Source organism: Mus pahari, chromosome 20 (genome assembly GCF_900095145.1).
Source record: "Mus pahari chromosome 20, PAHARI_EIJ_v1.1, whole genome shotgun sequence".
Lineage (NCBI taxonomy): Eukaryota > Metazoa > Chordata > Mammalia > Rodentia > Muridae > Mus > Mus pahari.
In genome coordinates this window covers 47,420,512-47,443,383 of record NC_034609.1, presented here as the reverse complement: position 1 = coordinate 47,443,383, position 22,872 = coordinate 47,420,512, and the positions used below count along the sequence as shown (strand labels likewise).

The 22,872-nt window shown below is 50.3% G+C and overlaps 1 protein-coding gene across 1 annotated transcript in view; it reads right to left on the bottom strand.

Annotated features, from left to right (window-relative positions):
- Galnt2 (polypeptide N-acetylgalactosaminyltransferase 2) overlaps nt 1–22,872 on the bottom strand; it is a 109,778-nt gene that overhangs the window by 31,389 nt on the left and 55,517 nt on the right. The window contains exons 2-3 of the mRNA XM_021220167.1: nt 17,672–17,765; nt 7,690–7,843 (exon numbers count right to left, since the gene is read on the bottom strand). Coding sequence (XP_021075826.1) covers nt 7,690–7,843; nt 17,672–17,765 — 248 coding nt within the window. The remainder of the gene's footprint in view (nt 1–7,689; nt 7,844–17,671; nt 17,766–22,872) is intronic.

Sequence of the window (22,872 nt, the reverse complement as noted above, 5' to 3'; positions counted from 1 at the left end):
GTGAGGGCAGTTCTGCAGAGGGACACACACAAAGTTAGTCTGTACAGAACTCAGTGGGTGAACAGGGCTTCCCCTTCCCCTGTGGGCGAATCTGAGACAAATAGGAGCTCTGCTCACAAGGATGAGAGATGGGAGGGAAGAAGACCCACTCCTCAACATGGTGATAGACAGAGGTTCCACGACTGCTGGAGACCTCAGCGCCGGAATGCACACACAGCACCGTCTTCTGGGAAGACAAACTCTCCAGACATCTTCAGGTAACGGAAAAGGTCGACACATTGCCAACATCACACCACATGTAATCTCTTAGAGGTTAGCATGATTCAAGTGGCCACGGGAGTGGCGGGTGTTCACCGATGACATGTAAGAAACAAGTCCTGTGCAAAGAGTCGGAAGTGCAGAAGAGATGCAGGCCTTCTCCCTCCAGTCATTCCAGTCATTTACCACAGCCATGAAACTGGAAGAGGAAGGAGGCCGGGGTGCTGGCTCCACAAAGCCTGACTTAGAAACCTAACTCCCATCTAAGCGGCAGTCTCCATCAGCCTCCAGTGTCGGCCTGCATAGAACAAACGTTGGGACCTTGTCAGAACCAAGCAACACGGTGCTCTTACAAGTTATGCCTTCTTTCAAACCAGTCAGCAAAAGATATGACTAAAAAAAAACATTCGCCCAACGTGGTCAGCACGAACAAAATAAAGGGAGTCCCAGGGAGATGCGTGCATGAGCATAAACTGGGGGGCACAAAGCCACACAGAGTGGAAGCTATGGCCACAAAAAGACCCCAGGAATTGCTTCCCAGGAGTGTGAGGCTCAGAGGCAGATGGGCGCTGGGCCTCCCTGGCATCCAGCAGAAGCAGCAGCAGGACAGGAGGACAAGTCAGGAGGGACGGCCTTCGGAGGCTGTGAGTGCCTCTTAGCTTTCTGATGTGGTTTCCTTTTGCTTTTTAAAAAATACAACAGATGTACCTACTTAAAAAAAATACACTCTCAAAATAATAATTTAAAAGCAGTCTAAGAAACTAGGAGTGTTTAAAGAAAGGAGGACAAGGGGAAGATTGCCACGAAAGGCTGTTTCACACAAGATGCCCGAGAGACATCCAGCAGCGGTGGTGGCTGCCAGCACGCTTGTCCCCAATATTGTCAGTGCCATTATCTTACCCTGACTCCTGTGGCTTGGTGCCACTAAGGTCAAGCATGAGTCAGGAAGTAAACTCTCAGGTGAGGACACAGAGCTTCTGCCTGAGGATCCCACTGTGTGCCTGCCTCCGGGGCACGACATGACTGAGGAAACTGGAGTCCTGGGTGGCCGAGGGACTCTGCTAGTGGCCAGAGAGCCAGCACCCCAGTTACAGGAACAGCCATGAGCAGGTCGCTGGCAAGGTGGACCTCAAGGTAATCGCCAAACCACAGCTTTCCTAGAGGCTGCGGCCCCCTTAGAGGTGACGCTGGCTGCTCTGCACAGACCAGGGAGATCCTCTGTCATGGGCCCTCCCCTTCTCAGCACCTAGTAAGGACACAGTTCCCCACGGCTACATCATAACACAGAGAAAAGGCCATGTGTGGACAACTCTTCACGTTTGGTAGCAAATTTTAACACATGAGAACGGCCTGGCGTGCTGGAAGGCAGCCTGCCTGCAGAAGGGGTGGGAGGCCCGTGTGTCTGCAATGTCCTGTCAGTCACGTGCCATGTTCTCTCTGCCATCGATGTCAGACGCACCAGCCCCAAGAGGAAGGAGCAGGCACATGGGCCAGCCAGGACTCTTGGCACACATCATTCTACGGGAAGTTCGACCCCTCTGCCTTCTGCTTCCCTCTCCTGGAGCACACAGCAGCCAAGGGACCATCCTGGGAGCTTAAACCAGCTCCTCTCCAGATAACAAACCCACAGGCCCTGACCTGTGATCTTCTGGAACAGAAAGACACAAGTCTACCCTAGCAAGCACTGGCATTCTGTGACCACGGCACAAATGGGCCTACATAGAGAGGGCAAGCCAATGTCCTCACAACACGCCTCTGGAACTCACTTTCCTATACAAGTACATAGGCATGCACACATTCATGCACACAGTATACATGTGTATGCACATACATTCTGGCCACACCAGCCTCTTGTGGTTGATTGGTTGGGTATCATTAAGGTAAATGGCTATTATTGTAGAAGTCAGAACTTTTAATTTTTTAGACTAAAGTGAGGGTTCTGGGCAACCATGGGGTCTATCACCAAGGTCCAGTATCTCCAGGGCACATGGTTTGCAACAGAGAACAGACAGGATCATTCATTAATCAATGTCCTTGACTGTTGACCAGAAAGAGACGCCATATCATGTGACCAAGCGTAGAGTGTAGGCCAACTGACCCAGAAAGGCCTTGTGCCTTCCTATGCAACACTAAGCTTTTCCATTTCAAAGACAAAAGAGCAGGGGCTAGCACTATGTATCTATAAGCCTAGATGGGCAGAGGGCAGAGGGCAGAAGGATCCCAAGTTTAAGGCCTGCCTGGGCTATAGAGTGAGTTCAGAAATCAGCTGAGGTAAGTTGGTGAGGCCCTGTCTCAAAATAAAAAGACTTCTGGAGATGTACCCTAGTGAGGGCCACTTGCCTAGCACGTATGAGCCCCTGGGTTCAATTCCAGCATTGCAAACAAACACGTTTACACCCAGGGGCTCCTCGGCGACAGTAAAGTGAAGGCTTTCGAATGGGCAGCTGACAGAGAGGACAGCTGGATTGACCTGATTTATCCGGTCAGCCTGCTGAGTCTGTTTTCCCTGCTCTGATTCCCTCAGTAGTAGGCAGGTCAAGGTTTCAAAGCTATTTCCTTGAACTGTTTTTCTGCTGATCTGCTACAGAAAGAGCCACACAGCAACGTAGCAACACAGCGTACCCAGGGTCAGCCCTCGAGGTCGGCGTGGCGTGCCACACGCGTCAAGAACAAAGCTTCCCAGAGCACAGCCTGGTCCGCTCAAGCCGATTCACACAAGCCACTGTCACAGGACAGGCCACTGTCACAGGGCAGCAGTGACCAACACCGGCACAGAAGCCAGGGCTTCACAAGCCTTTCCGTACTTCCACAGACGTCTGAGCTTACTGACAGCCGAGGGACAGTCACGGCTATACTGCGACTGCTCTGCAGATGAAAGCCCAGGGTCAGAGATCATTTTCACCATGGTCTGAGAGGGACAAGTGACAGAACTACTAACAGAGTCATGCTGTCCGACCCCACATCCACGCCGTGTCCATGACACTTCTGCTCAGGGTGAAATGCAGGACCTGTGGATTTCCAGCTAAATTAGGATACTACATAAAATACTCATGTGTTCCTCTGCATTCAGAGACAATAAAGTTCTTTTCTCTGCACAAAACTACTTATGGAAAGCAGAGGGGGCGGGGATGAGATGCATAAACTGACTTGGAAGTGCTGGAGAGACTGCGGGCAGCCAGATGCGTGGAGAGAGTGGGGCCAGCCCTCCTGCTGGCCTCAACTTACCTGCCAGGCAGAATACATCCAAAAGAGCAACAGCCTTGTGGACAGCAGGCCACTACCCAAGTCGGGACTTGCTGATGACAATGGGACCGAGATTAGGGTGGCAATCCTAGGAGCTGCTTCCTAGAAGAAGAAAGGCCTGGAAACTTCAGACTGCTCCCACCCAACCAAAATCCAACCCGTGGTTCAGTTCTGCATGGCACAAGAGTGATCTGCCTATGTTATCTGCAAAGCCTACCTTCCTTGGGGGATGCAAACACCAGGGATAGCCTTTAGTATCTCTGTACCTATTCACTACCAGAATAAGGCAATTCTACATGTTCTCTGTCTACAGATGGATTTCGGGCAGACTTAATACATGCAGGAAGCAGGATGCATGGAGACAGAGGAATAAACAATAAGAACGCAAGAGGGCAGAGGGCCAGCAGGAATACCCAACAAGAATGAGGGCCTTGGGGGAGAGGAGGGACTCACAAGGGTGGCAGAGGAAGTTACGGGCACTCAGACCCTTCAAACCCCAAACAGGCTCAAGTCTCAGAAGGCAATGTCCACACATTCTTACAGATTACTAAAAAGCATGGAGAAGTATCTTGAAGTACAACGGTAAGCAAAGACAAACTGCCCCATAAAGAACAAGTCACAGTTACCTTCACCAGGAACAGTGGGAGACACAGTAACTGAGAGCAAAGAAAGATGCAGAAGCAACAGCCATCCAAGAGGTTTGCACTCTCAGTTGGAGCTGGGGTTGAGCATCAGAAACGAAAGTGAAACACACCAATAGGATCTACTGCTCTGAGCTGGTGCCAAGAGGAGCCACTGTGAACGCTTACAGGACACGAAGGACAAGAGACCCAGGCTGGATGGGGAGGAACAGGGAATGAGAACAGGAAGAAAGGCTTGGCTTTGAAGGGTATTTGCTGAAATTACACTGTGTGTGTGTATGTGTGTATGTGTGTGTGTGCGCACACACACACAAGCACTCACACGTTTATAAAGAAAGATGGGGTGGCGAGGTGTGCTGTTCAAAATGTAACAAACATTAGCTCAGCTTGAACTCTGCTAGTTTATCGTAGCTGATACTTTAGCTGGTAACTCTGTTAGTTTATTGTAGCTGATACTTTAGCTGGTAAGAGAAACACCCAGAGGCAGAACAGGAGGAGAGGGTACAGCAACCAGAACTCGGCACACCTTGAGAAACTGGCCTTAAACTCCAGAGCACACATCAAACACACAAGGACTAATTGTCCTCCCACAAGACAACGCTTGTCAGAACAGATGGAGGCCCTGGAGCGAACCAGAGACTCCTTCATACACTTCGAGTAGAAGGTCCGAGAATGTGTGCAGGAAGCAAAACCATGATGGAGACCTCATGTGACATCCCCACCAGAGAGATGACACCCGCCGACGAAAGTATGTCAGGCCAGCAGTATACACGTATAAGATGCCAAAGACCGAGGGTCCTCTGGTTCCTCAGCCACTCTAGGACTGCACTGCCCTCACTCAGGTCTTAAGCCTCACACTGGAAAGTCCTAGGTCTCACGGGCCTCCGACTGCGTTGGTGGGTGGGCTCCTGTGACAGCTCCCCCACTCTTGGCATCAGCAGTTTGCTTGACAGAGTAACAGCAGTAGAGGTGGGTCCATGACCAGCACACAGTTCCAGTCCTGGCCAGGCCCTCTCAGAACATGGCCAATGCTGATGACCCAGGGACAGCAAGCACATACAACATGCCAACACCCAACCAACCTATGACATCCTGCTTGAAGCTAGTGACACCCTCAGGAGCGTGCTGTCCCCAGGAGTGAGCTCTGTTTACAGCCAGACCTTCTGGAGGGTTTATGTCAGATCTCTCGAAGCACCAGAGCCGAGCAACCACGCTGTGCAAACTGAGCTAAGATGTGACACTCTAGCTTGGAAGCCTGCTGGACAGACAGGTTTGTAACGAGGGGAGGGCAGACCCTCCTCAGATGCCCCTCCTTGGGGGTGGGGAGGTGGGGGAACTCAGCAGGACACCATAATCTCTGGACCATCTTTTAGTTTGAGATGCAAGCATATTTTAAAGTCCCAACGTCTGAAATTCAAGATAAAGAGAAACAGAGGAGAGGAACCCTGTCTCAAAAAACAAACCAAAAAAAAAAAAAAAAAAGAGAGAGAGAGAGAGAGAGAGAGAACCAGAGGAACTCAGTGCCAGAAGGCCGAGGGGATCTCAGTCCCCTGGGATTTAGTGGAACAAACACAATGGTGATGGTTGGCCGACGGGAAGAAATCCCCCGACAGTATGTTTCCATGAGGGCTTGCTGGTTTCCCAACAGAAGAAACCTTAAATTACCTTGAGCTCCTGGCAGAGAGGAGACATCACAAACCTCCAGCTCTGCTCTGAAGCTGCACACTGTGCACCCAGAAGTGGCCTCAGAAGCTAAGAGACCTGCCTGGCTCATATCCTATCCAATGCCGAGGGATGCCAGGAAGGCTCACGGACCCACAGACACCGTGATCTCTGAGTCACTCGGGACCTGCTGGGCCACCTCTGCACTTGGCTGCCCGCGGAGGTCACCTTCTCTTCTGTCTGTTTTTGTTTACCTCACGTGGACCTTCCAATGACGGAGGGTTGGAGCTTGGTATAGATTCTTTCTGGGATGACAGATGGCCATCTTCCCACCATGTCCTCACATGGTCAAGGGGAAGATCTCACTCTTAATGTCTTCCATCTCCCTCTCTTCCCTTACCCGACCCCTCCCCTTCATCCTCTTACTGGGATCCCAGTGGATCAGGGGCCATTCTCACAACTTTATTTAACCTTAACCGCGCCTACGAAAGAAGCTGTCTCCAAACACAGACTTCACTATGTCATCCATAAACACCCATGCTCCCACTGGCCCATGCTCCCACTGGCTGCTGGTCAGAGGGAACAACACAGCAAACGAGGCCGACACAGATCACGCAGAAATCAACCCATCCTGGGAGGAAAATTAGTTTGGGCAAACAATCATTCCAAAAGTACTGAAAGAAAATTCATCTGCAGAGTTTGACGGAATTTCAGAAGCTCACCAGGGAGGCGGCAGCGCAGAACCCAGCCCCCTGCCAACAAGCCCCAAACCATGCCTTTTCCTGCTCAAAGGAGGGCGAGCCATGGTGAAATCTTAGTGGGAAAGCCAGCTAGCACCAGCTGGTGACAAAGCTCAACGATCACACGGAGCTCAAACTTCAGTCATCTCAAATGGCCAGGTGACATTTCACCCTGACGGCTGAGCTCTATCCCGAGGTACTTTTCCCACTTCTGTGACTAAAAAGTAATCTGACAACATGAAGAAATTCAGGTGCATTTTGGCTCACAGTGCCAAGCGCAGTTTACCATGGCAGGGCAGGCCTGCGGCAGAAACGCGAGGCAGTAGGGCACCTTACATCTGCCAGGCATCGAAGCTCGGCTAGCTTCCAGTTTTCATTCAGCCTGGGACCCCAGCTCACACTGTGATGCTGCTCAAGTGAGGTCAATGAACCTAATCTAGAAACTCCCTCACAAATACGGCAGAGCCTTGTCTCTGAGGTGAATATGACCCTGTCAAATGGACGCACACTCGCCCTTCTGGCTTTGTTGTCAGAACCTCCTAGTCCAGTGCCTCTGCTTTTTCTCTGGGACATAAAGACAGTTGTGGGGGAGATGACCAAGGCAGTCGGTACCCCTTCCCTTATAAGCAGTGGCAGAATAGTCTCCAGTGTCTGAGACTGGCTTCGAGCTCAGCGCGGTAGAGTCAGGGTGTCCCCACCCGAGGCCTGAAATCCCGAGGAGTGAGCGGACGGCCCTTCTCCACAGTGTCAGGGGTACAGCAGCTTCTCCTGTCCTCCTGCCTCCTAGTCCCTCCCTGTTCTGAGACCTTTCTCATCTCTTCTCTGGTTTCCAGAATGTTCCCAACTACAGCTGTCCCCAGTAAAAGGAAGTTAGATTTTCTTCCTTCCAAGACTGTGAACAGTGTTTTATGAGTGCAGCTTAAAAATACTAAAAGATCAGCGAGCACAAGACCCATACAGATTTTTCCTTCTGATCCCTCTGCTGGCCTGTAACAGTCTGCCGCCCCTGCAGACGGCCAAGAGCCATGAGCCGCACTCACTCCAGGATGTTGTCTGCTCTGACAACCACACCACCTGGGTGAGGGTATCCGGTGCTGCGAGGAGGAGATTCTCCAGCTCTTCCCCGCATGCTTGCAGAGACTTACTGGTCATGCCGGGTGTCGGGGATGCTTCTGTCCATGTGCAGCTTGTCACTCTCCACCTGGTTGAACTTGTTACGTGCGTAGGGGTCCTGCCCAGAGCGAACCATCGTACCGCCGACGTATGCCTCCTGGTTAAAGTCTGGCCACCGGACTTTGCCTGGAAAAAAGCGAAGCAGAGGGTGTGGGACAAGCGGACACGAGACCAGAGTGTTGCCAGAGATGGCAGCAAGTGTTAGGTCGAGCGACAGTGGCCTTGGCTCGTTCACAGGAGGACAACTGTAATCAACAGTAGCTGAGAGGGCCCTGAACATCATCACACAGAAGCTGAGACTCTGCAGGACAAGAGTGACAACCCAAGCTCACACTTCACTCAGCAGCCCCCAAGACAGCTGGCAACTCAGGTGCCATGGAGTTCTGGGAATAGGGTGTTCTCTGTCTGTCTACCTTCCCCGGGATTTTGGTTATGTCCCCAAAGCATCCCCGTCAGGCAAAGGCAACAACGCATGTATAAATTAATAAAGGACTCCACTGTGCAATCAGGCACCACCAAGATAAATGTTTGGACTGTTGGGAGTCCAAAACCAGAGCCCAGGGCAAGGCTATCCTGAGACAGTGCTGAGGGTGCGGGGAGGGGTGTGTGTGTGAGAAAATGAGAAGCTCTAGGCCTCCTCCTACAGATGGAGGCTCCAGGAGAAAGTCAGTGGCTGTAGTGAGTGGCAGGAGGGAGGGGGAAGGTGGGTGCTAGACTCAGAGCACCCAGTGTGTTGACTGTTCTTTTGTTGGTTGGTTTCACATAGCCCAGGCTATCCTCAAACTTACTAGGTAGCTAAGGATGATGCCCCTGCCACCATGCTCAGCTCTGCTGTCTGTTCTCTGACATCACCAGAATCATCATGTTCTCCTCCCTTCCCTCCCTGTGAGGAAGATGTTAAACACCGCTGGGCTATAGGTAGTCACTGTTCATTCCTGCAACAGCCCATTTGCAACACCTAAAACATTTCTTCCCCAAATCCCACTGCTGTCAGCAGAATCACTGGCCGTCAGGAGAGGGGCCCATTTCTACAGTATAGAAAAGGCCACAGCCTAAGACAGGGCGTTTGCGAAGCCTCCCGTGAGGCCTCCTTAGGGGTACTCTCTGCAGCTGTGAGGATGCCTGGTCTGTGGAGCAGGGAACAGCGTGGCTGCCAAAGAAACCCCAGCATGGCAGACAGGACCCAGTCATTCCTCATATGCAGGTCTATTCTTAGGGAGAAGGCTCTAGAATAGCCTGCCCCTCCCCCAGACAGTCAGTCAGTCTTGCTTCAGCTCCTTCCTGTTGGCACTTTCCCTAGAGTCAAGAGTCCTATGCCTTTCCTAGGAGTGTCACGCAGTCATGGAGAAGGTTTTATGTGGTACATCAGACCATGAAATTGCAGGGCCTCTTGCATGCTTGCCTCGGGGTCTCTGAAGCACAGATGAGCAAAGGCAGGCTCGTGTCTGGCCCCACTGAAGTGTTCATATTCTGAGGGGGAGGGAGGCAGACAAGGGAAGCATAGCTAAACCTGGGGACCAGAAAGCTCCACAGAAGGCCTGTCTACACGAAGGTCAGGCACTCCTGTGGTCCCTCAATCAATGCCATGACACTCCAGCAGCAACTCCCTCGCTATGATGTTGGCATGAAGTCACAGGACCGTAAGTATCATTTGCTTTCAGAAAGCATGGTAGGGAGTGAGAATGCCACGGGGGGGGTGGGGCTGCAGATGCATCTAGTGGTGACACGATGACCCACATCACGTCAGCCCTCAGAAGCTGTGAGGCATTCCTACCAATGGCTAGAGCCTCACAGTTAACACTCGTCCTCGGCAGAGGGCGGGCAGGCACAGGTGCTGCCGATGTTTTCACGTGGGTGTGACAGAAAATTGGCTTCATCATCTAATGATGGTTTGGAACCCATAATCTGAAAAACACTGGGCTCAAGGACATTGTTGAGATTGATCTGCATCGTGCAGAACTGTCAGGTTGGGGACTCCTGGGGCAGAGGCCGCAGAATACAGGAGGAAAGCTCAGGGGAACAGGCTCCAGCTCATCTCTCAGCTGTCCTCCACTCCAGCCTGGTCTTGCCCTCTAAGCAAGGCCTACACCTGAGCCCAGCCCACACAGACAGGCAGGCAGCCAGGTACAGACAGCTGAGAACCAGGCAGAACGAGCCACACGATAGGGCAATGAACCGAATACTGGTATTTACAGGCGACTTGTACTCCTAACATCTTAAAATTGTTCCATTTTAGAAATTATAAGTTTCAGACATGAAATTATCAATCTTATGACAGGTTAAGAAAGAGGATTAAGGAAGACGCTCTGGTCACCAGTCAGAGCCCCACTCCCCAACGCCCCGCCCTGGGCTAATGGAAAATCCCGAGATAATATCTCACAGGAGGCAGCAAAAGAAAGTGTGCATTCTAGACATCATGAGAGCCACGGGGCACATCACCCAAGCCGTTTGTGGAGCAGGAACCCACTGGCCGGGGGTTTGAGAACATTCATCAGTGGGTTTGCTTGACTAGTGGACTTCTCTCAGACATGGGCTGAGCTGTACGCTGTTGTGTATGTTGAAACCAGCCATAAACATGAGATACTGCAGGGAGTGGGGCACACCTTTAGTCCCAGCACCTGGGAGGCAGAGGCAGGTGGATCTCTTGAGTCTGAGACCAGCCTGGTCTACAAATCGAGTCCAGGACGGCTGGGGCTGTTACACACAAAGGGGGCTGGGGGGGGGGGAAGAGTGACATACAGCCTCCACTGCCTGGGTTGGGACAGGAAGGGCTGGCAGGTTGTTACTCAAGCCTCAGGCAGTCAGCAAGGCTCCCTGCCTCTCTAAAATTGTGCACAACCAGACCAAGGCCACCTTGAAGACCATGCCCTCTGAGGAGCACTGGCCACGAGGTTCCTGTTCATCCTGGTATCTCAATCCAGTCTCCCACTCCCCGTGTAAGTTGGGGTGAGATTCCCTTGGTCAGAGCCCTGGCCACCTGCTAGTTCTTATTCTCAGCATCCCAGGTACCCAACGTGTCACAGACCCTGCCGATCACTGCCTTCCTACTGTGGTCCCACCCTGGACCGAGCAGCCGAAGCTGAGTATGACTTGGAGGAGCACAGCACAGCTTCACGCTGGCGCTCACTCTCCCTCTACAGCAGACCAGGAAAGACAGCCAACCAACTGGCAGTCAGGAAACAGGAAGCCTACAACCAAAGCCTCGGCTCTTCGGGATAAAAACAACTTCCTTCGCAGACCTTGAAGCTCTCTGTAATGCCATCCCCAGGTACATGAGACCGAGAGAGGGTAGCCTTCCTCTCCTGTCCACTCACTGCTGTGGACTCTGATGGCCAATGGAGGCAAGTTGGAGGCAAGTAAGAGGATGCGGGAACGCCCTTGCCTGTCATCCCCAGCCCACAGACGGCTGCCATGGAAACAACAGCTCCGAGTCAGGAAAGGGTGAGCCTGGACCACCATTGCCCTTGGAAGACAAGGGAGGAGTCCCCGTGGGGCATGAAGAGGTGACCCGAGGAATGGTGCTGTTAGGAGGACACTCTTGCCTTTGTCTTCTGGCCATTCTATGTTACCTTATCCTGGCCACTGTCTACCCTCAGGCCACCCACAGCTTCTTCCACTCTCTACCCACAATGACTCCCAGAGAGGCCTCCTGACATTGAGACTGCAGGTCTGGCCTGAGTTCTGGACTGCAACTAAACATCTTAGTAAGACATGGCTGGGTTGCAGGGGCTTCTCTGTCTGCTCCAGACCCTCCTGTGGGGCTCATGAGTCACACCTCTGGCTGTGAGCCTTGGACTCCCCAGTTCAGTGCAAGGGCTTCCCACATCACCTGCCCTTGGCCAGGAGCAGCTGGCAGCCGCATCCATAGGACCGCTACACACAGGAACAGAGGCCCTGGCATGCTATCTACCCAGCTCTGGGCTTGGGGGACCAGGACAGAGGACTCCTCGGGGTCAAAGGGAAGGTGATGTCAAGTTTCTAACAATTCATCTACAAGTGAACTTGAAAAGACCACAGAGCTTTCAATCAGGAGGTGTCAGCCTTTACAAGACTTGCATTAATACATGTTAACTTAAAATAATGTAGATTTCTTTGTAAAATTTTTATTTTTATTAAGCCCCATCTCTGAAAGAAGAATGGCATCAAACTCTGATGAATTTTTACAGAACTAACATGGCTAGGTGCATGTTTGAAACCAGGCCCTGAGAGACACTTGCACATGGGCTTTAGAGGCTTGGGAAGCAAGGGCAGGGTACCCAACTCATGCTCCTGAGAAGGGGTGCACACTTGGTCACCACAGGTGTCTGCAATAGACAGGAGCCTGCAAGACAGGGGCTCTGAGGCTCTGAGTTTGGCACAGATATGGGCTCCCCAGCAGAGGCTGCTCGAGCAAATGCCAGCCCCCTGGACAGATTACCTGTATGGAGTAGCACTACCTTCTCCTGGGACAGCACGGGAGAGCAAGCAAGCCAACGACCCCCAGAGAGAGAGACCCTGCTATGAAGTCCCTCAACGCCATGGCTGATCTCAAACTGAACCTAATTTTCCTCTGCTTAAAAGAAAAACCTCATGATGCCCCTGTGCCAGCGAGCACCCAGCCCAGAAGGGAAGGCCAAGATTGCGGCAAGCAAGCCTGCCCTCACAGCGAAGAATGCGAAGGACGCCATTGCTGGGTGTCTGCTGTGGCAGGTCGCCACTGTGGGGAACCTCTCTTGAAATAAGGCTTCCTAAAATAACTCATTATTAGGGATGAAAAAAAACTGGAAATTCAAGGCAGTGAAAGGTACCTCAACAAAAGCTCTAAGGAACTGCCAGATGTTCCAGGAGAGCTGCACAGAATTGGTTTAGAATTATCGATGCTATCGAATGAGCAGCTTCAGAGAGCAGGAGGCAGCTGCTCCACATCCATGAGGTTTTGCTCAGCTCCAAGTCTGCACGAGTGAATCTCCTTAGAGTCTTCTCTAACTTGTGCAGGATTCTTAGGCTTGCATGTTTGTTTGGGGGAAAGGGTCTCTATGTAGCCCAGGCTAGCCTGCAGTTCATTTTCTCTCTTAAGTCCTCTACAGAAGCAGTCACATTTACTGCAGGGTCCTCACTCACCACTGCCTCCACCTACTTCAGTCATCCCCAGAGTGCTAATTCATCGACCAGTATTGCGAAAAACCCTGCTCCCCAAGGACAACCCCTAGGAGCACATCAGAGTGCAGAGGATCCCTGACTGTGGACATCCTACTTCTGCAGGGAGTGTGGGCTGTGTGAGTGAGTGGTTCTGGGAGCTTTGTGGCTCCTCAGTTGGGCATCCAGCAGTTATGGCCAGTAACTGGAAGGAACTGGCCTACCACCAAAGCTGTGGACATTAGAAGAAAACAAAACTACAGACCACATTTTTCCATGAACATAAGTAAAAATCCTCAACAAAACATTAGCCAATTAAATCAGAGAATGTACAAAAGAAATTCCATTCTACAGGTAGGACTTAAAATAGTTTGCAAGGTTGGCTGGACAAATAACAATCAACAAAGCATGTACATGACCACATCCAACGATGCAGAAAAGGCCCCCGACAAATCCCAGCACTCCTTCAGGACAGAAACTCCCAGCAAACTCATGTCTGAGACAAATGCACAGCTCAAATATGAGGATTCACTGTCTCACTGAAGAGAGACAAGGCGAGAGGCCCATCCCCTTTCACACTGTACCAAGAATCCTAGTGAATGGAGGAAGCCAAGAAAGGAGAAGGAAAGCTACATGATGAAAAGGAGGAAACAGAACCATCTTTGTCCGCAAAGGCTATGCTTATTTGTATACAGGGTACAAGAAGCAACAACGAACCATCTAGAGTCAACCAGGCAAGACTGCAAGACACGAGACCAGGTTACTAAAGAGAGGTCGTGTCACTGTCTAACAGCACTGAACAAAGTAAAAGTCAGAAACACAGTATCATCTACCCTGGAACTCTCCAAAGGAATCTTACATTCAGATCTGGACAACTATGCACAAGAGCTGTGTGAAGGACACTACAAAGCTCTGATGAAAGACGCCAGAGAAAAATGGGATGAGTGGCCGCATGCACCACGTCTGTGAGTAGGGAACGCGTCACTGTCAGATGTCAGTTCTCTCAGATCTACAGATCCGATGCAACACCAATACAAGTCTCAGTGAGCTATTATGTGGCTATCGATAAACAGACTAAACTCCAAGTGGAACAGCGGAAGGTCCAGAAGGGATGCTGTCATCCTGGAGAAGAAAAATGAAGTCAGGGACTGAAGTCACCCAAACTTAACACTTTCTATAAAGTTGCAACAATTATGGTTTTGGTAAAATACTAAGTATATTAACTGATCTGAGTAAAACCCCAGAAACAAACACACACAGGCTGCTAACTTTTGACAAAGGAAAGATAACAGAGAAAAGGAAAACTGTGAAAAGATGATACAGCACAAATTAAGTCAATATCAGTTCAAATTCCTTATATTCTGACCCCAGAACTCATGTTCCCCCATGATAAGACAAGGGACAGTTTAAATCAGCTTTAACAGATAAACTCCATGAAATGAAAGTTTGTGTTGTTTAATGAATCACAGTGTGTATGGTTAAATATATCCGCGCATCTTTATATCCCTGGTAGGGTGAAAAAGAAATCTTTAAATATACATCTGAAATAGGTAATAGCTTCTTTGCATATCTTTCTTTAGAAAACACTTTATAGCAGTATATAAATAGGTTACCTACACATTTAATTTTACTTTTTTTGCCCCCAAACTATACCTCTGTTCCATTTTTATAACATTTTGGGGGACAACATTAATAAAGATTGCAGACTATTGAAAGGAAATGCTTTGCCTTCCATAATACAAGTAGCAATTGATCAGAAATAACCAACCAGGCAACCTACCAACCACCAACTAGCCAACCTACCAACCAGCCAACCAGGCAAACTACCACCCACCAACCAGCCAACCACCAACCTACCAATCACCAACCTTCCAACCAGCCAACCTACCAACCTACCCTAACAAGCATTAGTTGTTTAACTTGAGTGCCCAGCAGGCTAATTGGGAGCAGCAGCTTCTTACCCTTCATATGGCTCACATCCACAGCAGCTCTGTGGACATACAAGCTGAACATACATGTTCTGATGCTGGTAGGCTGCAGCGTGCTTCCCGGGGCTGTTATCACTGGGAAGCAGCGTAGCTACTGAGGTGTACATATGTACACGACTAGCAACCTCCTTAAGGCAGCCATTGCAATGGAGGATTTAACCTCCAGGACAGATTTAACACTCTAGAGCCAGACAGCTCCTTTGTGTACATGTATTATGTAAGTGTATGTATGTATGTATGTACACATGTACGCACGCGTGTACATAGACAACTATACACATATTCACACAACAACCTATTTTTTAACTCTTCAAAACAATTTCTTTTTTGTATTTTGTGCAAACATCTAAACAGCCAACCATTTAAGGCAAAGAGTTCAAATTAAGAAAGGTCATAAAATAGGCTTATACTTATCCAAAAGCATTTCACCTTACACATTACTGTTTTGCTTTGTTTTAAATACATGTAACTTAAAAAAAATTATATATGTGAGTACACTGTAGTTCTCTTCAGACACATCAGAAGAGAGCAATGGATGTTACAGATAGCTGTGAGCTACCATGTGGTTGCTAAGAATTGAGCTCAGGGCCTCTGGAAGAACAGTCAGTGCTCTTACTGGCTGAGCCAGCTCTCCAGCTCCCCACCACCCTGTAACTCTTAAGTATGGACATTGCATCCCTGATACCTAGGAAAAAACTCATCTCTAATGACAAATGCAAGTGTTCAGGGAAAAACTGAAGTATCCCACTGGATCCCTGCTGTCTGAAACATTGTTTCTATTAGCCGTCAAGTCTTGAAAGAGGGGGAAAAGCAGCTTTGAAATGCAGGAATGGGAAGTAAAATGGAGGGGAAAAGTAACTCAAGTTTACTAACATTAAAACCTCCAAAAAACAACTTCATCTTTTAGAATCTAGAGCAGTGGTTCTCCGCTTGTGGGTGGAGACCCCCTTAGGGGTTGAACCACCCTTTCCCTGGAGTCAAGTATCAGGTATCTTGGATATCTGATACTTACATTACAATTTGTAACAGTAGCAAAATTACAGTTATGAAGTAGCAATAAAATAATTTTATGGTTGTGGGTCATAGCATTAGGAAGGTTGAAAACCACTGGTCCACGACAACTCATCTGGAACTTTAAATAAATAAGCTTCAGTTTATTCACAGCCTCTTGCCCAAGTGGAGTTCTAGTGCCAGGACTTCGCTTGCTGCCGGTCAAATCCACCCATTAGTCTCTGATGTGAGCCAGTTGATAAGGACACACTCGCATCTGTATTCTTCTTCATGGCAACTGGGACTGAACTGCGTCTAAGACATCCTCATAAACATTCTGGTTCTCTCTTGAACCTGGAGAAAGGTATTTTCATTGTGCATCCAGTTTAATAAATCCCATGGCTACAGTCTCCACCCAAGCACACAAAGCTCCGTACTCGTCAGACTTAGCACTGAAGGAGACAATAGCAAGATGTTTTATCAAACAATTGCTGAAGAAGGCTCCTTCGTTACCTCCTTCACTGGGATTTGAACTAGAGTTACTCAGCTGGGCAGCTTCCTCTCTCTGAAGGCCCTCTTCCTTTCCTCCAGAGTCTCGGTGTCATGCCTCTTTCTTTCTATCTGTCTGTCTATTTCCCTTCCTCCCTCCCTTCATTCTGGATGTTCAGGAACTCTCTCTGCAGACCACACTGTCCTTGAACTCAGAGAACAGCTTGGTTCTGCCTCCTGAGTGCAGGGATTAAAGGTGTGCACCACCAACACCCAGCAAAAGAGTAAACTGTCAACAGCCAACACCCATAACCAGATCAATTCAGGGGTCTAGACAGGAACCTCCCCATCTTTCATACAGACTAACTCAAAGGGGCCTTAGACATAAATAAAATTCTAGCAGACCACACACAAACATCTCGGGTCTACAGTCGGCATCATCTCTCCCTCCCTTAGTCTCCTCATGGTCACCAGTCCCTGCATCTGAAACTCGGCACCTATAGGAGATCCCACTCTGCTGCCGTGTCTCCCAGCTGTCCTTGATGGCAGCACTGGGGAACACCTTATCTTGTGATGTTTTTCTTTTCTACAATTATAAAATCTCACAGAATCTCTTCCATGGTGGACAATGTCATCGAGGGCCACCCAACCCATGTTCCTAGGCTGGGGTCACTCATTTAGAATCAGCCACTGCTTGTTCCCTTTGGGACAGAAGCTGTGTTTTGAATTATCAGTATTTACATAGTAACTTTATTCCCAACTGCCAAAACTTAGAAGCAACCAAGACACCATTCAGCAAGTGAATGCAAGAATAAGCTGTGGAGTAGCCAGGCAGTGGGCAGTCATCCAGCGCTAGAATTGGCCAGCTAAGCCTGGAGAGGTGGCGCAGTGGTTAAGAGGGCGTCTTGCTCTTGCACAGGACTGGGGTGGAGCTCTCACGTCCCACTTCCTGTGGCTTATAAAACCAAGGCACCTGATACCTTCTTCTGGCCTCTACAGGCATCTACATACATGCGCGCGCGCGCGCACACACACACACACACACACACACAAAGTGGGAACTATATGCATGGCATGGAAACATTCTGGATCTTTTGCCAACTTTGCTGTGAACCTAAAACTCTTTAACAGAAAAAAAAAAAAATCAAGTCAATTTGAAATTTTTTCATGTTCAGACCTTGTTATTTATCCTTTACTCTGCTTCTCTCTCAACAGATTCTGCAGACCGCACACCGAGGTCCTGACAGGAAAGGGCAGTGTCTAGAAGCTTAAGTCATTTTCTCTCTGCCCCAAGCCACTGCCCCGGCACTATATTCAGACCATTAACAATTAGGAGGGCCACAAAAGCCCAGTCCCGGTTCCGACAGGGTACCTGGAGGGAGGGTCTCCACACCCTGTGCTTTTTCATCTCCTCTGCTGTGGTGAAGGTCTTTCTTCTTAATGGAGTCGATGTCATTCCAGTCGCCCTGGAGAAACAAAGACACCGAGTGAGTCGCCTGGTTCTGCCACTCACCTTCTTGCAGCCTCTCCTCTTCAGAGTGGTTTCATGATACCATCACGCCGGGACCTCAGCAGCGAGCAGAACAGGGAGTGCTCCCACCGAACGGCAATCCTCATAATCACCCAGACGTCTAGACTATGCCCCAGGGAGAAAGTGCAGGGCAATCTCTGCAGGACTCTAATGAGGACCACAGCAGCCATGTGCTGAGCGCAGCACTGTCGTAGTGGCTGAGTCATGGAAGCAGGGCTCCTGGGAAATCTCTAAGGTCTGGGCCCTCTGAGCTTCTAAGATGTCAAAGGGCACATTAATCCTACTGATGGTACACCAGGAACTCGCAGGGGACTCCCGGGGAGCCAGCCTGCAGAGCAAGACATAAGCTCTGGTGGAATTTATCCTACCCATCTGGGCAAGCAATCGGCTGTCATTTATCAACATTAAATCAAACTAAACAACAGCCCCACAGCTTAATGCACGTTCCGCCCACTTAAATCTGATTGCTGTGAATGAGGGTGTTTCCGGACATAACCCAAACAGGAGACCTCCCATGGGCCCAGCCCTGTGGAAGCCCACTTCCTGCAGATGGGGATCCTAGCAGCAGGCACCTTCCCTGGCAGCTCGGCCTGCTCTCCATGTAGCCAAACTCTCTGGACTAGGCTGGCTGTGTGTGCTTTGCTATGTGCTGTTCCTCCCGGTGTCACTTGCTCTGACCATAATCTGCATTTAAGGGAAGCCATCCTGTTCTCGGCGCCTCCTCTCTGTGTAGCCTTTCCTTCCTCCCTTGGCTTCTGCAGTTTAGTGATATGACTGGTTTATCATGGGAAGGGTGTACAAGGGGGTGGGGTGGGAGAAGTGTGCAGAGGGGGAGGGGTGGGGGAATGCTAATAATGGACACTGACCCGCTGGCTCCAAACCACCTCGCCAACGGTTCTCAGCCTCCCCAGACTCCCAGCACTCCTGCCTCCACGCAGTGACGAATGTTTGAGCATGCACCTGGACCCTATTTACAATTTTTCTCGCAGCCAGAAGATTCTAAAACGATCCTTGTAATCAGCTCTTCTGATTATTGCATTATAAATAAACTTCCAGCCCACCATTGGTGATGACTGTACAGTGACCCTAGAAACACACCAGACGGTGTCGTTGCAATGGAGGGAACGATGCTAAAAACTAAAGCAGCCCACTCCGGCCCGGCAGGCTGCATGGTGCTATCTTTTAATTAAGAGCCCACTTCTATTTCATAGCTGGTTTGTTAGATTTTCTGACTAATAATACCCCCCCCCCCCACACACACCAGGGCTTTCGACTTCTCAAACACTCTGGCTCCTAGAGATCAGTTATTTCACCTTGAACGAGACCGAACGCTGAGGCGGTCTCCGGAGCTGCTGGCTCCAAACGAGCCCTAGTCTGTGGCAGTCACGGAACCAACATATCCAGGTCAACTCTCAGCATTTCTCTCAAAACACAGTTTCTTCCCACACAGCCTGAGCCTAAGCCTGGGGTGCTAGGCAGGGTCCAGTCAGTGATAACAGGGTCTCACTACTCACTGGGCTTTAAAACTGGGAGGTTAGGCTAGCTGCCGTGAGCCCGTGGTCAGGGTTTGCTGCCATTGGTGGCCTTTCACAGTAGCACATAGCATTCAAGACTCCCAGGTCCTCTGTGGTCCCAGGAACCGCCTCACATCCCTGTGTGTGTTGCCCTTGGCAGTGTGGTGCCCTCAGGTGTGTGGTGAGCATCTAAGAATGCTATTCACATGCTCTGCCCTCACTGCTCCTGCCATTCCCGTGACCGACGTGAGGCTCCCGCGTCTACAGATCTTAGCAATCCATCTAGACCAGCAGTCCTGTTGAAAATGCCGTCCTAATGCTCCAGGTGGTGAAGCCCCATGCTCAGAGCCCATGGGGCCAGGCTGGGGACCATGCACTGTGCTTCTCCTGCTATGAGGAAGGAAGACAGAGTCTGCCTGGTGACAAGTCTGTGCTCATGGGATGAAGGCAGTAAACACATGGCTTCTGCCATGTTTGTAACAGGCATAAAAATACTCCTCTGGAAGAAAAGAGAAAATAAACAGGCAGTTTTAAATCTCCGTTTTTGAAACACATCTTGTCGATGTTAAATCGTTTTAGCTACTCGACCATATGGTCAGGCACAGAACAAGTCCCCAAAATACTCCTGAATGTCGGGTTCCTCAATGTCACCTGTCAGCGTCATTTAGAGACTGTTCAGTAATTATCACCGGGGCTGAGCAGAACAGCAGCACTTGAGTTTATAAAAAGCCAGGTCGCCAGATTCTGAAAGAGGATTACTCAGACTTGGAGCTCATCTCAAAACTCAAGACACCCAAACCCACTGAGGTACCACTCAGCCGGGAGCCAGGCTCTCAGAGAAGAACAGCTCCCAGCTACAGACCACGCCTCTCACAGCCAGGTATTTCCACCGAGGGACCCAGAGGGATGCAGGGACTGCCGGCTACGTCTGAGTCCTTGGGGTAAGTGGTTCTACCATGGTGGAGCAGAAGAAAGCCCACAGGTTCCCCCAGACAGGGCTCCCCCAAATGACAGGACTCCCATAGACAGGGATTCCCCAGATGACAAGGCTCCCCAGACAGGTCAAGGCACCTCCTGCTCACTGGGTCAGAGCCTCACTTTCGCTGCTGGCTGCTCTTATTGTGGCCAAATATCCAACAAACAGCCATGTAAGGGAAAAGGACTGACTCTGGCTCATGGTTTTAGCGGATATGGTCTGTCACCCAGGGGAAGCGCGGTTGGAGCAGCCTGTGGCCATGGGAGATGAGAACGGCAGACCTGGGAGCAGACACAAGGCAGAAAGGCTGGGTCACAGCCCCCAGGCCTGCACTGTGGAAGTGTACTTCATCATCTAAAACTCTTACAAATTCCCCAAAGGAGTGCACCAAACCACCCACCCAACCAGACAACGTGCTTCTAATCCACCGAGAAGGGGGCATCCAGTCTGGGAGAGGCCCCCAACCCCCACATGAGGACCACACTACATTACGGGTTTCCCCAACATGACCTCAGCAACACTAACCCCTCGGCCTCGGAAAGCAACTGGGCTATACTTGTGAGCTCAAGGCCTGATGGGAGCATGGGTTGAAGATGAAGGATGGGTGTTCTTCCTCCCCATCATTAGCTGCTGAGGAGCAACTTAGCACCACGGGTGAGCTTCACAGATCCATGGATCTTCTCGGAAGCTGTCTGCACCGTGTGCACAGTGGAAAGTGTTGAGTCTTCCTGGGGATATACATACATAGGTCCCACCATATGGGAATGGCACTGGAACACATCTGAAGAACAGGAAGAGCCCACAACAGACCTCACAGCCCATGCTGACAGCACTAGAACCTTCCCTCGGCTAAGAGCCCAAAGACAGGAAGGTGTAAGAGTCAAGGGTTAAGGGAGGAGGTGAAAAACCCAGTTCTGAGACTTGGACTTAGTCCCAATGGCCGTGGCTACTCAACCCAACGGCTGGTCTGAAACTCGGTCACACTCTCGGGGGCGGGGCCTGCCTGGGGTCTGAGAGGTCCCAGGCAGCCTTGAGAGGGCTGCTCTCCCCAGAGATGCTCACTGCACCAAGCAGCTTGTAGAGCTCAAGGTTCAGTGAGGTGTGAGTTAGTGTGCTCTGTATACACTCGGCTGACCACAAGCCACAGGTACACCACGACAGAGGTCATCTGTGCATTTATTTCACTATGTGTGCTCATGGGAAAGCTGCTGATAAGTATTAGGAACACTCGGCCCTCTGGAGCACTGTGGCTGGTGCTCCACCATGGAACCTTTCACACATACACACACACACACATACACACATACACCATCAAAGCTCTTCTGTCCAAGTGCTCTCAGCCACACTCTGGAAAGTGTTGAGAGCAATGGCTGCCAGCAACCCAGTCCAGAGCAGACTTCCTAGGGCTCCTGAGACTCAATGGGGAAGATCAAACTTAAGTTGCTCTGTCACCTCAGGCAACTCTGACTGTACTACTGGAGGCACAGGGCGTTGGTGCAATGCCACCTTGCTCCCAGTAGGAGGCTCCGACTATATAGTGCCTTGCCACAGCCTGGCTTTGTCTGGGCAGATCTGTCGACTGAATGTGACCTTAAAGAGCATCTCCTGGGGAAGGAGGGTCTAGTGAAGAAGGAGATTCTAGAAGCCCGGGAGCCTGAGGGCAGGGATTAGACACTAAAATAAAATGTGGCCTTATACACTCTGAACCCAAATACATGCTCCTCACGAGCCATCACACCTGGGTGTGTCTGGAAGCCATGGGAACCAATTCAGCTTTCGGTCCTGTTCTCAGAGGCTGAAGAAGGGGCCTCAGGATAAGTCAGTGAAGTCCCTGGGTGAGCTGGGTGTGACCTAGGCGTGGCATCCACATCCATACCCTGCCTATAAATGGCAATCCTGCTTGTGCAGCGGTGTGGACAGCCCTCTCTTGGCCCCAGTTCTGCTTGTGCTGGGCTTCCGGCTCCAGCCGAAGCAGATCCCCTCATTTTACAGAAGTGAGGCATGTCAAAAGCTTGGCTAGAAAATGTCTTCCACATGAAAGGGAATGGTTTTTAGCAAATGCTTTTCCTTGTGACTCATACCAGTTGATCACATTTTAAAATAAAGTAAAACTTCCGACAGATGACAGGAAAGCGTTCCACTCGGCAGTCAGACAGCACTTCACAGTGTACAGCCAAGGGTGAGGGTACAGCAGAGGGCGACAGAACAGGAGACAGGGGATCCCTGGCTGGTGTGTCTGTAGCCTATCACACCATGCTGCCTCCTGCCCTATTTACTACCAGAAGTTTGTCTGTCTATGTCAGCCTCAACACTCACAAGCAGATCCACTGTATCTTGGATGATCAGGTCCCATGCAGCCACCATGGACCCTGGTGGCCCTTCAGAAAACACCTTCTTCAGTGCATCCAGGGCATTCCCCAACAGTGTATCTGGAACAGGGGAGCAGAGGGGCCAGCCCAACCCAGCTCCTGGAGCAGAACCAGCATCTTCCAGTTGGGTCCCAGCTGAAGGGGGAAGACCTCTAGCTATCACATCTTATCAGCCTCAACTAG